The sequence below is a fragment of the Seriola aureovittata genome, chromosome 16, assembly GCF_021018895.1.
Source record: "Seriola aureovittata isolate HTS-2021-v1 ecotype China chromosome 16, ASM2101889v1, whole genome shotgun sequence".
NCBI lineage: Eukaryota > Metazoa > Chordata > Actinopteri > Carangiformes > Carangidae > Seriola > Seriola aureovittata.
Genome location: NC_079379.1, coordinates 3,911,978 through 3,925,897, shown reverse-complemented (window position 1 = coordinate 3,925,897; position 13,920 = coordinate 3,911,978). Strand labels below are relative to the sequence as shown.

At 43.4% G+C, this 13,920-nt stretch overlaps 2 protein-coding genes across 5 annotated transcripts in view; one reads left to right on the top strand and one right to left on the bottom strand.

The window, feature by feature from the left end:
* Positions 1 to 6,604, top strand: part of col11a2 (collagen, type XI, alpha 2) — a 47,601-nt gene extending 40,997 nt beyond the window's left edge. For all 3 annotated transcript variants that reach the window (XM_056399277.1, XM_056399276.1, XM_056399278.1), the window contains 12 exons: positions 8 to 61; positions 292 to 399; positions 524 to 577; positions 750 to 911; positions 994 to 1,047; positions 1,211 to 1,246; positions 1,354 to 1,407; positions 1,500 to 1,785; positions 2,018 to 2,130; positions 2,407 to 2,475; positions 2,571 to 2,807; positions 3,734 to 6,604. In XM_056399277.1, the coding sequence (XP_056255252.1) occupies positions 8 to 61; positions 292 to 399; positions 524 to 577; positions 750 to 911; positions 994 to 1,047; positions 1,211 to 1,246; positions 1,354 to 1,407; positions 1,500 to 1,785; positions 2,018 to 2,130; positions 2,407 to 2,475; positions 2,571 to 2,807; positions 3,734 to 3,880 (1,374 nt within the window). In that variant the 3' untranslated portion in view covers positions 3,881 to 6,604. The remainder of the gene's footprint in view (positions 1 to 7; positions 62 to 291; positions 400 to 523; positions 578 to 749; positions 912 to 993; positions 1,048 to 1,210; positions 1,247 to 1,353; positions 1,408 to 1,499; positions 1,786 to 2,017; positions 2,131 to 2,406; positions 2,476 to 2,570; positions 2,808 to 3,733) is intronic.
* A 1,222-nt stretch (positions 6,605 to 7,826) lies between these two features.
* Positions 7,827 to 13,401, bottom strand: hsd17b8 (hydroxysteroid (17-beta) dehydrogenase 8). 2 transcript variants are annotated; one of them, XM_056399292.1, is made up of 9 exons: positions 13,300 to 13,401; positions 10,752 to 10,954; positions 10,485 to 10,601; positions 9,994 to 10,089; positions 9,532 to 9,617; positions 9,355 to 9,439; positions 8,664 to 8,706; positions 8,182 to 8,256; positions 7,827 to 7,982 (listed from the first exon to the last, which is right to left on the bottom strand). In XM_056399292.1, the coding sequence occupies exons 1-9, from the start codon at positions 13,346 to 13,348 to the stop codon at positions 7,963 to 7,965; spliced, it is 774 nt and encodes a 257-aa protein (XP_056255267.1). In that variant the 5' UTR covers positions 13,349 to 13,401; the 3' UTR covers positions 7,827 to 7,962. The 2 variants fall into 2 exon arrangements, with proteins under 2 accessions (XP_056255267.1, XP_056255268.1); XM_056399293.1 differs by lacking the exons at positions 7,827 to 7,982; positions 8,182 to 8,256 and adding an exon at positions 8,273 to 8,389.
* Between the last annotated feature and the right edge of the window lie 519 nt (positions 13,402 to 13,920).

Genomic DNA, 13,920 nt, shown 5'->3' with positions numbered 1-13,920 from the left:
TCTCCAGGGTCCAGCTGGAACAAGAGGACCAGAGGGACGTCAGGGAGAGAAGGGAACCAAGGTGAGTCTACAGCTGTTGAGTGCATTTCTCAGCTCCTTGTGCTTCTGCTAAACTCACTGTATTCACAGTAAAAATACCAAAGTCCCTGGTGATGATCATTTCCATTAAAACATTAGCAAAGTGAGAATGTTGTTCTTTTGTTAGCCAACTGTGATAACTTATACTGTCCCATCATGCATAGAATAACCCATGAAAACACTTTGATGTTTTCTCACCATCCTCATTTACAGGGAGACCCAGGTGCTGTTGGCCCACCAGGAAAAACCGGCCCCGTCGGCCCCCAGGGCCAACCAGGGAAACCAGGGACAGAAGGTCTCAGAGGTCTCCCAGGATCAGTGGTCAGTCAAGCCTTTGAATTATTTGTCAATGCAGCAACTAGACAATCCAATATTTAACTTCACTTAGTATTTTGTATTGGTCATTAGTTGGATGGCCACCTGCTAATGTGTGTCTGTGTTTCAGGGTGAGCAAGGATCTCCAGGACCTGCCGGACAGAAAGGACCACCTGGACCCCTGGTAAGACCACAACACCTTCTTCTTTTCACCCACACACCCACAGCAGTACAGTTGTTAAGTCGTAAAGTAGCTAGTTTGGATCAAACACCTCCTACTGCCGCATCACTCAATCCTCATCACCTCCTCCCTGTCCTCCTCCTCTCCTCTCCTTCCTCTTCTTCTCCTCCTGCAGGGACCTCCTGGTTTGCCTGGTCTGCGCGGAGACCCCGGTTCCAAGGGAGAGAAGGGACACCCAGGTCTTATCGGTCTCATTGGACCCCCAGGAGAGCAGGGAGAGAAGGGAGACCGAGGTCTGCCTGGGCCTCAGGGATCCTCCGGACCCAAAGGGGAGACTGTAAGTCGGACCTCTGTCACATCAACTCATATAATGTGTGAGATGCGTTCATGTCATGTGTCATGCGTCATGTGTGTTACAGGGAATGTCTGGAGGCACGGGACCCATCGGCCCTGCTGGTCCTCCTGGTCTGCCTGTGAGTGATTCTTCTCTTTCATCTCATCAACATCCCGTCTCACTGTCTTCATCCTCTTGGCTCCGTTCACATAATGTTCTTGAGTTTCATTGTTAACAGTTACAGTGGTGAAACACTGAAGCTGATCAGCATCATAAAAACTAAAGCCTGATGTCTTTTCCAGGGTCCTCAAGGTATCAAGGGAGCTAAGGGTGCTAGTGTGAGTATACTTTACAAATGTGTTCCACAATATAAGTGACATCGTTCATTAAAAGTGATTTACTGCTGTCATGCTTCTCAAATCGATGCTCTTCCTGCTGTGTTTAGGGAGGAGCCGGTCCAAAGGGAGAAAAGGGAGTACAGGGACCTCCTGGACCTCCTGTAAGTACTTCACCTCTCTCTGTGAAAACTACAGGAAAAGTAGGATTTATCATTTGTGAGTTGACTGATTGAAATGTAAACGTGCCTCCCAGGGCCCCCCAGGTGAGGTCATTCAGCCCCTGCCCATCCAGAGGAGTCCCAAGTCCAAGCGCTCCATCGACGCCAGCCAGCTGCTCCCCGAGTCCGACCCCGACATGCCCGCATCTGACGCCGCTGGCACCGAGTTCCTGATGGGCAGCGAAGGCATGGAGGAGATCTTCGGCTCTCTCAACTCCCTCCGACAGGAGATCGAGACCATGCGCTTCCCTCTGGGCACCAAGGAGAGCCCCGCCCGCACCTGCCAGGACCTGCACCTCAGCCAGCCAGACCTCAAAGACGGTAAGAGGCTTCAGCCTGAACTTTACCAGCCACCTGCTGAAAGTAATGATCCCTCCATCCGGTGTCAGTCCTGTGTCTGAAATCATTGTCGTTTCAACGTGCGGATGATGCTGGACATCGCTTCTTTTTTTCATTACATATTTAAACACAACAATTTAGAACATATACTGAATTCAAAATACTTACTAAGAGATTTTTTTGCACCCGGCTTTGTGTCTGTCACCCTCTGCAGGAGAGTACTGGATCGACCCCAACCAGGGCTGCTCCAGAGACTCCTTCAAGGTCTTCTGTAATTTCACCAACGGAGCAGAGACGTGCCTGTATCCCAGCAAGAGCATCAACACGGTCAGTCACCCAATCAGCACCACTGTGACATCTCTGAGTGCAAGTTAAGAAATACAGTCGAACAAAACATTTTAGGCAGCAAAAAAAAAAAAACAACTGTGTAGAAACTAATTCCCCAATCACATCTGTGTTTCATTTATTATCAAACTAAGGAGATATGAGCGATTTATTACTTATTTTCTCACACAAGCTGTTTTTATTTATTCGTGCACAAATCAACATATCGAACTGAACATGTCCAACTATAATAAGTGATGTGGACGTTTCTGCTGACAGGTGAAGATGAGCTCCTGGGACAAAGAGACTCCAGGATCCTGGTACAGTCAGTTCGCCACTGGTAGTAAGGTCAGTAACCCTGAGTGAGACTTTTGTTTCTAATTTGTTTTTCTAATGTTCTCACCTACTATATTCAAATCACCCCTTCTTCCTCCTCCTCGCAGTTCTCCTACATGGACTCTAACGGCGAGCCTGTGGGCGTGGTCCAGCTCGGCTTCCTGCGTCTCTTGAGCGTCCAGGCCCGCCAGAACTTCACCTACCACTGCCACCGCTCAGTGGCCTGGTCCGACAAAAGTGCCAAGAACAGCTACGACAGGGCGCTGCACCTCCGGGGCGCCAACGACGAGGAGCTGAGCTACGAGACCAACCCTTACATCAAAGCCTTGGTCGACGGCTGCTCTGTGAGTTCACTCACGCACAAACTGATGCTTCTCTGCTGAAAGGTTTATTGAGTCTTACTGGAAAACTGTCACTTCCTGGAAAACAGTGTCTCCTCAGTGTTGACCTCATTCTGAACTAGTCGGCAAAACTCATCCAACACCTAACCAATGAAACCAACACGTCTGAACAGTCTGATATCCCATTGGTTCACACTGCAGATTGATCCCTCCTGTGTCATGTCCCATGTCAAAACATCACATGAAGAACATAAAGATAGCATTTGATTTCATGCAGCCGAATGAAGATGGTTTCCCATCCTCCTCTTCATGCTGCATATTTTTGCTGATTAACATTAGAAAATAAATTTGCTGACTGCTTCTGATCTCATATCACATATTATGATGTACACTTTCTTCAAGTACACAAAAATATGAATATAAAAAACAACTATATAAAATATATAATTATCATATTGTCTCCTCAGGAGGAGAAACCACACGTCTGTTTCTTTTTCCACCTGCTGATTTTCATTTATATTCTAGTCTATTCAATTCCTCACCCTTCAATGCTGTTAGAAAGAGCTTTGTGTTGTTGGGATTTACAGGATGTAATGAAGCATTTATCTTAAGAGGCTCGAGAATTGCCTCATTTTGTGAATAGATATTGTCTTGAAATACCAGCAGCACACAGAGACATGAAGGCAAAGGAGAAATGATAATCCGCTGCGATCTTCAAGCACCAGGCGGCACATGCTAACCTCATCTGAAGTGCATCACTTGACAATTTCCTCTTTCCAGAGTGTTAGTTACTAATGTGCTAAGAGCCTAAAAACATCAGCGTAGCTTAAGATATACAAGAATGTTTCCACGCAGACGCACAGTAGATGAACATGTTCTGCCACGTGTAAATATCCTGGTTCTGATTTGTGACGCGTCTCTCTCCGCAGTATCGTAAGGGCTTCGACAGGACGGTCCTGGAGATCAACACACCACAGGTGGAGCACCTTCCTCTGCTGGATATCAAGGTGTCAGACTTTGGGGAGAGCAACCAGCAGTTTGGCTTTGAAGTGGGACCTGTCTGTTTCCAAGGCTAAAAACACACACACACAGACACACACAGACACACACAGACACACACCATGCAGAGAACAACACATGCAAATGCTCACGCACACACACACATGCACTTAGAGACACACGTATATATAATAAACATACATGCCCAGTAATTTGTAAATTAACTTGTAAATGATATGAAACACACACACACACACACACACACACACACACACACAGACACACACACTTACACACACAGATGCTGTTGTGAGACACACTCACACTCAAGTACGTGCCTGGGGAAAGCAACATCCATCCCAACAATTAATGGACGTCAAAATAAAAGTAAAGAGGAGAGAATTTTTTTTTAAAAACTGGCGAAGAGGAGACCATCGCTCGGGCGCACGTCCGCGAGAAAGGAAGAAAAAAAAACCAGGAGAGAGTGTTCGTCGGAATAAAACAGTGTTTTCTTTACCAGCAGCAAAGGGGCCGGCCTGAGAGAGAGAGCAAGCCGGCAACTTGAGGCCTGAAGCCCCCCGTCTCCGATCCCCCTCTCACTCCTCTCTCCTCCCCGCTGTCTCTCTTTTTTTTTTCTTTTTTTTTTTTCTTCCACTCATCTCACCTGCTCTACCTCCCCCCTCCTCCTCCTCCTCCCACAGAAGGGTCACACTCAGACATGATTTTGATTTCTTTAATCCCACATTCACAGTGCGAGCAGCTTGATTGACGGTCGCTCTTTCCCGACAGCATCTATGAGGAACAGTTAAATACGTGTCACGGTTCTCTGTCGTTTTCCCTTCAGTCATCCAGGTAGAAAGTTGCTGAGAATTGAAAGCTTTCATCCATGAACTTCCTCTCATGAACCAAAAGTCAAATCACAACAGTAGACACCAAACTGAGAGGAAAAGGTCGGCCAGAGGTCACAAGCTTTTCCTCCACCTCTGTAAAGGTTAACGTCTCTGGTCGTCTAGTTTTCGTAGTGACTAGTCAGTCACGTTGCTCGCATTGAGAACGCAGAGTAACCCTCAGCTCTTACCTTATGACATCAAAAGAAACCAAAGAATGAATGCCACCAGTTTCCACCCAGAGTCAAAAAAGAGGGAACTGACCGAAAGCACACCAGCAGGGTCTTGCTTGTTAGACTGATCTGTTTTTGTCTTGTTTAATCTGCCACCAAGTGAATCTTCTACTCTTTGTAACATTCTCCTCGTGACCGCCGTGCAGTTTTATTAACAGTCTAAATGAGTTATTGTTTTTATTGTTAACTGGACAATCTTTCCTCGGCCCTGAGAGCAGCAGAAACTCTGTTAAAACTGTTCCTCTTGTTAACATCGGACCAAACCTGCAGCGCGCGGCGAGGCGGGATAGAAGACGTGTCGATATCTAGATCAGTGATTTTTAAAAGCCATTATTTTTTGTAAACTGTGCTAAACTCGATGCTATTGTATTTGCATGTTACTGGTGCATTTTTAAAGGGCTGATTCTTCCTCTTTAAATCATGGATCGAGCTACCAGGGTCACTACCACAGTCCAGTATTTCCTGAGTCACTTCCTGGGTGCTTTGATTATTGTTTTCCATTCCATTTGCATCCAAGCAGAGAACACCGTCAGGGCTTAAACATGTAAATCAGATTCAAAGTTCCCCCCTGCTCTTTTTTTTTTTTTCCTGCAGCAGTGAATAAAACGCATGCTTTACTGAAAGAAACTGTGTGGCAAGGTGCTAATTATACCAAAGCATAAAAGTTTTAGTATTCACTTTGAGTCCTCCATTTTCTTTAGTCTCTTTTTCATGAAGCTTTTTACTGGGGAAAATGTGCATTACATTCCATTTGTACAGAAATAGTGATATTCTATTGTATTTATTTAAAACAAACAGGGTGCTTTGAGATTTAAAAAAAAAAAAAAAACAAGAACCACCAAATATTCCAGTCAAATGTGGTATATTTCATTTGTATTTATTTCCTGTAGCTGACGCTTGAAGGTCAAGTTAAACTCACTGCCAGCCTGAGTTACGGTGCTTCTGTTCACGCCCTGTCCAAACTCCTTTTGTACAACCAAAGAATCTGTGGCCATATTTTTATTGTAATATCCCTTTTTTTTTTTTAGTGTTTATCATCAACTGTACTGTGCTGTTAAATTTTTTGCCTCCACTGTAATGATTAAATGGTGACTCTCCAGTTCTGTCACATTTCCTTGTCGTTGCTACTGTGTGACTTGGCGTATGTCGGCTTCAGGCTCAGGTCGTTGCTTCGCTGGGATTTGAAAACTCAAATATATTTCACTCTGACGATATTGACACACAATCCTCTGAGCTTTTATATTTCTATGAGACCACAGCGAGTAGGGGGGAAGGTTGTGAGAGGGAGGGGACAACCCTGTCAGCCACCATGGGATTAAAAGTGATTAATAAGATTATTGTTTGTGGGTATAAAGTGGCTGTGGGGTGATATCATACTAGGGGTCTGGATTCATTTGGGTTTTTTTTTTTTTTTTTTTTTTTTTTATTTGTTTGCCTTTTTATTTTCTAATATAGCAGGGAAACGGGGCGGGATGGCCAAAACCTAAAAATAAAAAAATCTGTCCTTGAGATTCTCCAGAGAGAACGACCTCAACTTTTGTTTGTTTTTATTGTGTTGAAGACGAACATTTCAACATAAAAAAATATGGTGCTGAAAAGAGAAAAAAGTATTATTTTAAAATGTGTGTAAGTAATTTTTTTTAAATTCCTGTTTCTGTAATATATAATCTTTTTAAAAAGAGCTGCTTGACTCTTGTTTTTCTTCCAAACCCCTCCCATCAGTAGTTCTCCTTCCTCAACGCAAATGACCACAAGGCGGCGCTGTTTCTCGTTTATACAGGTAGTTCAGAGACTCGGAGAAAAGGTAGCATCTTATTTTTATCTGATGTTTTTGTGTCACTTTGCTAGAAGACAGACAGAACACACCTTTTTATGGGTGTTATATTCTTACGTCTGTTTCAATATAGGTCGTTATTAATGTAAAAGTAAAATACATCATTTCCTTTGTGAATCATTCCTCCACAGTTTATGCTAAGCTTCAAAATCTATTTGGTATTAGCGCTGCCAGACTTCAAACTTGCTGGACTATTACCTTTATTTGCGCTTCATTCATTCTGACTGTAGGTGGGTTGTGATTTGTGTTTCTACTGCTCCACACCTGGTACATGGTCGTGCTACGTGGTAAAACAGCGACACCTTGTGGCCACTTGCGGTTCCTTCTCCTGTGGATTTCTCATCAGTTTCTTGGAGCTGTTGCTTTAAATAGAGACAGTAATTTATCTAAATCAATTTAGGTATTTCACTAGAAACAAAACACTTATTTTAAAAACAACTGGCTGTGAATCATCAAGCTGTAAAACCAGCGTGGACACCAGCACTGAAGTGTAGGTTTCTTTAAGTGACTTGCAGTTTTGGATTTTAAGCACCAGAAGTAATTATCTCCTCCAAACCTAAACAGTCCTTTACATTTTGTTGCTTTCTCTCATGACCACAAAGAAAAACTGCACATTCAAAAGTGTGCTGATGCACAGCAGCTGCAAAGGTGACAGAAAGTTTCATTTGATTCTTTTAAAATAAATGTTTTTTTTTCTTTCTTCATCTCTGATTGCTTGTGTTTCAAAATCTAAAGCTGTTTGGAAAAATGACACATGACAAACTAAACTGTGGCGTGATCTCGCGGCTCAGGGGGAATGCACGGTTGCATAATCTTTGGGATTTGTTGGCCCCCGTTTCCAAAACATGACTTGCACATTTAGTTGTGTTGTGAGGACCAGCATCTCCAAACCTACAGCTCATTGTGGGGAAAAGAAAAAACTGCAGTGGTTATTTGGTTTTTAAACAGCATTGGCAGCAAAGACCGAGAAACTTCATGAAGACAAATTTGTGTAATCATCAAAGTGTAAGAATAATAAATAAAATACTTTAGAGCTTTAGGTTAAAATGAAAACCAAGGGACAACAATCTGTAGAGAAACATTACAAACAGAGGTATTTATTGGCACAGAAAGTGTCTTTACACTGTACAGTTCATGATCAAACAGCAGAACCCCTTTAGAAACTCGCCTCTCATTGGTCTTCATCAGCGCGACGGCCATTTGATTTAGCCAATGAAAAGTCCACCTGACAAACACAGAGACACGTAAGGTGAGTCATAGCGCTTTACATTTAAAACATCAGTGTATGATTTAATGTTAATAAAAGTTCAGCTTAGTTGAGGGAAACTTGTCACTTTTAAAACTCAATTTCAACATCAAAAGAAACAGATTATAAAAGCGTGTTTTTACAGAAACAGCTGTTCGAGCATTCAACCACACTGCACCTGTCACTTCGACGCTGGCGCCTGTGATGTATCGAGAGTCATCCGAGGCTAGAAAGGCACAGACGTCAGCGACCTCTGCAGGACAGCAAGAGGACAAAACCAAGGACAAGTCAATGTGCTGACGTCATGGAAACCGCGCGTGTCAGATCAACACACGGACCAGGTACAATCCATATCCCTCAGCCTTATTACACTGTAAAGGACAAACCTGACGGGAGATGAAGAGGTGAGCACGAGAGGAGGAGTACTTTCATAACGTTCAAATAACATTTTTAAGTTTTTCTGGATCCACTAGGAAAATCTTCAGCTGGTTTAGCTGCAGCTGATGCAATGACAGATCTAAAATCCCCACGTTACAGGTTGAAGTTTTAGATTCCACTGTTGCTGGAAGCGTCAACAGAAGGTATCCCGTCCATTACAAACATCTGCGATACGAGACTAAAGGTTCAAGTCAGTTATGTCAAACATGCGCCTTAACTGACCTGCAGGCTCGCCCATTCTTCCCATAGGCACCAAGGATTTCATCTGAAACACAAGAACAAATACGTTTAAGGAGGGTGTCACTGCAGATCAACCAGGAACACAGAAATGATGGAGATCAAAGTGAAATCAAATCCCACCCCCCCTCCCCCACTGACTCTTAGCCGTACGGATGGTTTATGTTCTTCACCACCAACTCCTCTGCTTCCGCTCCAGAACAACAGATTCATTAAATACCGATATTTTTACTCTGTGGGAACTATTTAATACCAAAGGGAAAACTCTGGTTTTAGTATGTTTGTGTGAACTGACCCTTAATATCTACTGGGCAAAAAAAAGTCACCTTTTCTAAGAGGTAAACATCTCTAGGAGGGAAAAGTAACTTCAGACTGGATTGTTAAGTGTTTACTGTATTATTCAGTAGCTTGTATAAATGAAAAGTAATGTTGCATTTTATTTTATTTGGACTTTAATTCATATCCTGCATATGTTGCTTAAATAATGAATTGTGTTTGGTTCATCTTGAACTTTATTTAAAAGCCTTCTCCTTTCAAAAATGCACAAAGTGTCATTTACAGTAAAAAAAACAATATGTATAACTTTATGAAGGGCGTGGTATTCAGTGGTTAGAATATCACTACGGGCCTGTGTGAAGTGTTACTGAATCTGTCTGACGCCCGCTGTGCGCTGTACCTTGTCAATAACCTTCTCTGGCACTTTATCCGTCATGGGAGTCGATATGAATCCCGGCAGCACACAGTTGCAGCGGATCCCAAATCTGAGGACAGGAGAAAGGAGAAGCAGACACTCGGATCAGCTCTCTGCGTCTCGATGTGTCGATGTGTCGCCGGCTGATCAGACTCCTCTCACCTGCTGAGCTCTTTGGCAGCGGTTCTGGTTAAACCCTCCACTCCAGCTTTAGAGGCGGCATAATTTGCCTGTCCCACGTTTCCCACCTACAAACACAGACACGAGCGTGCAGCGCGTTAGCTCCTGTATCACTTTGTTAACAGCACAAATTCAAATCCATCAAGAGACTGAACCGCTCCTTCTTGTTCTGGATGGATTTCTGTGAGTTTATTTTTGTATCCTCTACTTTGTAAAAAGCCATTATGTTCCTTTAAAAGTTCATGATTTGAAACGACTTGGTCTGGACACGTTTAATTGGACTGAAGAGAAACTACAGGGCCCCTGGCTGAAAACACCACACACTTCTACAGCTGGGAACGATTCCACTGTCACACTTCCTGCACAAAACGCTTCTCAGCTTCATCTTCATGCTGATTATGTGAGAACGTGACATTGTGCCCTCCACAGCTGCCGGTGTCTCACCTTTCCCACGATGCTGCCCACGGTAACGATGGATCCTTTGGGTGCTCCGCAGGCCACCAGAGCCTGAGCGACGGCCTGCGTGACCAAGAATGAACCCTGGGGGAGACACAGGGGGAAAGGATGAGTGAATCAATCAATTCAATCTGTTTCTGTCACTCAGTGTCTCACCGAACACTGGAGCCGCACTGATGCACTGTGGGAATATTTCATCTCTAAGCTGCTGTGACTTTTTATTTATCATCCAGAAACAGATGAACTATCATGATCGTTCAGGAGTTTCATTTCAAACAAGAAAACAGACTTGACTCTCTCTGTGTTTTGTTGTTAGGAATGTTTTGGACGTGTGTGTGTGTGTGTGTGTGTGTGTGTGTGTGTGTGTGTGTGTGTGTGTGTGTGTGTGTGTGTGTGTGTGTTGTGTGTGTGTGCAGCATGTGCTGGTCCTCTGGTCACTGAGTGAGGGATGTCAGAGCAGGATGTCACAGCTGCGTTACCTTCAGGTTGACCTGGATGACTTTGTCAAACTCTTCCTCCGTCATGTTGAGCAGGAAGTCGTCCCGGGTGATGCCTGCTGCGTTCACACACACTGAGGGAGGCTGGAAGTAACGGGTCTGTGGAGGACACTGACTGTTAGCAGAGAAGAAGGGCGGGAAAAAAGAAAATGTCCAGGATTCTAACAGATATTCATGTTAGAGTAAAAAGTATGTGAACACACACACACACACACACACACACACACACACACACACAAACACACACACCTGTATACTTGTGACCAGCTTCGTTATACTCTCTTTTGACGAGACGTCCACCACAGCCGCCATGTGACCCTGCCCTCTGAGGTCACCCTGCAGACTTCCCAGCGTCTCATTGGCCGACTCCTCACTGATGTCAGCGACCACCACGGAGGCGCCCTCAGAGGCGAAACGCTGGCACACGGCCCGTCCAATCCCACTGCCTCCCCCTGGGTAAGAAGGGTGAAGTGAGAGAGGCACCTGAGCACAGAGGAAGGGGGTGTGGGACAAAACACTGCAGCTCATCTCATCAATTTATGAGAAACTAATGGTTTCAGAGGGAGGGAGGGAGGGTGTGTGTGTGTGTGTGTGTGTGTGTGTGTGTGTGTGTGTGTGTGTGTGTGTGTGTGTGTGTGTGTGTGTGTGTGTGTGTGTGTGTGCGTCTCAAACAAAACCTGAGCTGCAGATGTTTTCATTTTACTAGTTGCCGCCATCAGCACAGAAGGTTCAGGCCGCCACGTGCACTATCATTCATTTGCACTAAATAATAAAGTGCACTCAAACAAGATAATGATTCATCTGAGAATATTTTGATAATTTTTGTCATTTAACAAACAAAAATGCTGAAAATTCAGATGTGATGATTGTACAATTGTAAAGTGAATATTTGTGGGTTTTAGAGACATTTGAGGATTTAGATGCTATTTTCAGCCTTTTTATACACAAACCCATCCAGAGAACCCAGGGGAAATAAACAGATCAATAATAATAATAATAATAATAATAATAATAATAATAATAATAATAAATAATTGTGTTGCAGTTCTGATTAATATTACATATAGCCTACACACCGCTCAAAAAAATTAAGGGAACTCTTAAATCACACATCGGATCTTGATGAACCAATTATTCAAGTTGAAGTTCTTCACTGATGTTCATTGTATAATTTGTTAAGAACAAAATGACGTAACAACGGTAAATGGAAACCCAGTGAGGGCTGGATTCACAATCACACTGAAAATCAAGGTAAAAAATTGAAACCACAGGCTGATCCAGCTCTGTGTATGACCCCGCATGCCTGTTTACACTCCTGACAACGTCTGGGCGTGCTCCTGATGAGTCGGAGGATGGTGTCCTGGGGGATCTCCTCCCAGACCTGGATCAGGGCGTCAGTGAGCTCCTGGACAGTCTGTGACGGTACTTCGGATTCACCGATACATAACGTCCCATAGGTGCTCAGTTGGGTTTAGGTCAGGGGAACGTGAGGGCCAGTCAGTGGCATCAATGCCCTCGTCATCCCTACACCAGCGTGAGGTCTGACAACCGCTCTGAGGATTTCATCCCGGTACCCAACAGCAGTCAGGGCTACAGCTGGCTGTGACATGGAGGTCTGTGCGACCCTCCAACGATCTGCCTCCTCAGACCATCACTGACCCACCACCAAACTGCTCATGCTGGATGATGTTATGGGCAGCATAACGTTCACCACGGCGTCTCCAGACTCTTTCACGCCTGTCACATGTGCTCAGTGTGTATCTGGCAAATGCCAGTCGAGCTGCAGGGTGCTGGGCTGTGAGCACAGGTCCCACTAGAGGACATATAGTATATATACATATATATACTATATGTAGTGTGAATTTACTGTAACTGATGCTATGTTCTAAGTTTGATCAACAAAGCAATGTTGAAACAGAATATAGTTATGTTTCCAACATGTTACTGTTGGAACTTCAGGACAGTGTTGTGTCTGAACATTTTGACTCTCTTTTTCTAAAGTCACTCAGGTTTTTATCAAAACATCCAAACATTTGGCGTCTTAGTCTGAAGCTCTGGTGAAACGGTTTAATACATTAGTGACAACGTTGAAGCGACTGACTGACTGACTGCATGTTTCTGTGAGGGAATTTTCTCTTGCCCACATAATGAATGACTGACTCAGGGTGAAAGGTCAGTGTGAGGCCCAAGGTCTCTGTGGAACAGCTACTGCATTAAATCTTACAGGCCTTGAGACAGTCAGGCGGCTCCTGCAGAGGCAGCTGTGGTTTGCTGCTGACACTCCTGCCAGGGCCGATAACAACTGACATTTTTCACAATTTTTAGCCATTTTATACATAAAACCATCCGGAGAATCCAGGGGGAAATAGACAGATTAATCAATAATAATTCGATATAATTATGAGGCGCAGTTCTGATTAATATTACTATTACATATTTATGAACATCATCATAGTAATATCGGCAGTTGTACTTTCATTTTTCGTCCAAATTATTCATTCAACTTTGATTCATGTCGTGTTGATAGTCACTGATCAGGACCAAAGATTCCACTTGCCACAACCCAAAAAGCTCTTTAACCATAGTGTCGATCAGAAAAACAAGCTTTACGTAGAGTTAAAGTTTAATTATTAATCATCAGTTGTACTTGGCTTGTTGGTTTAAATGGGTGAAACTCGCCGGGACTGACACGGAAACCAAAATGTTTAAAACATCATTTAAAAAGAAACGGCGACACCCCGACAGCTTAGATACGTACCGAATCAAATTGGCGATGCACGTTCAAATGAAAACTTACCAGTCACCAATGTTAACCTTGATATCAGTCTGGAGGCAGCCGCCGCCATGTTGCTTTTTCTCCCGTGTTGTTGCAGTTTCCGCCTTTGTCCACTGGATGGCGCCAAAATACCGTGGATTCTGATACTTATTTATCCCCTAGGGTAAATTCATGTGACCAGTAGCTCATTGGTGAAAATAATAATAATAACAGTTAATAATAAATAAACAATAATAATTGAGGCTGGTGGTGTAGCTTTAAAACACATTGACTGAGGTAAAACAGAGGAAAAACGATATAGAAACGGGAAGGTTAAATAACAGAGGTTTTATCATTTCTAACGGCCAGGGACTGTGACGTTGTTCAATCGCAGCTTTTAAAGAAGACACAGTGTAATAACGAGGTGTGACCACCAGAGGGCAATGTATCATCAGTTCAAGTGTAAAGACAGACCCAAAGCATACATTTACTTCCTGTGAACACTTTCAAAAATAACTAAATCAACAAAAATCAAACTCAACTAAACGGGCCTGTTGTCCACTGAATGACATGATGATTAGTATTGATATTCATTAACGATGATCAAACAGTTCCAAAAATAAAAGAGTATAAAAAAAATAAAAAGATCACTTTTTCCTATAT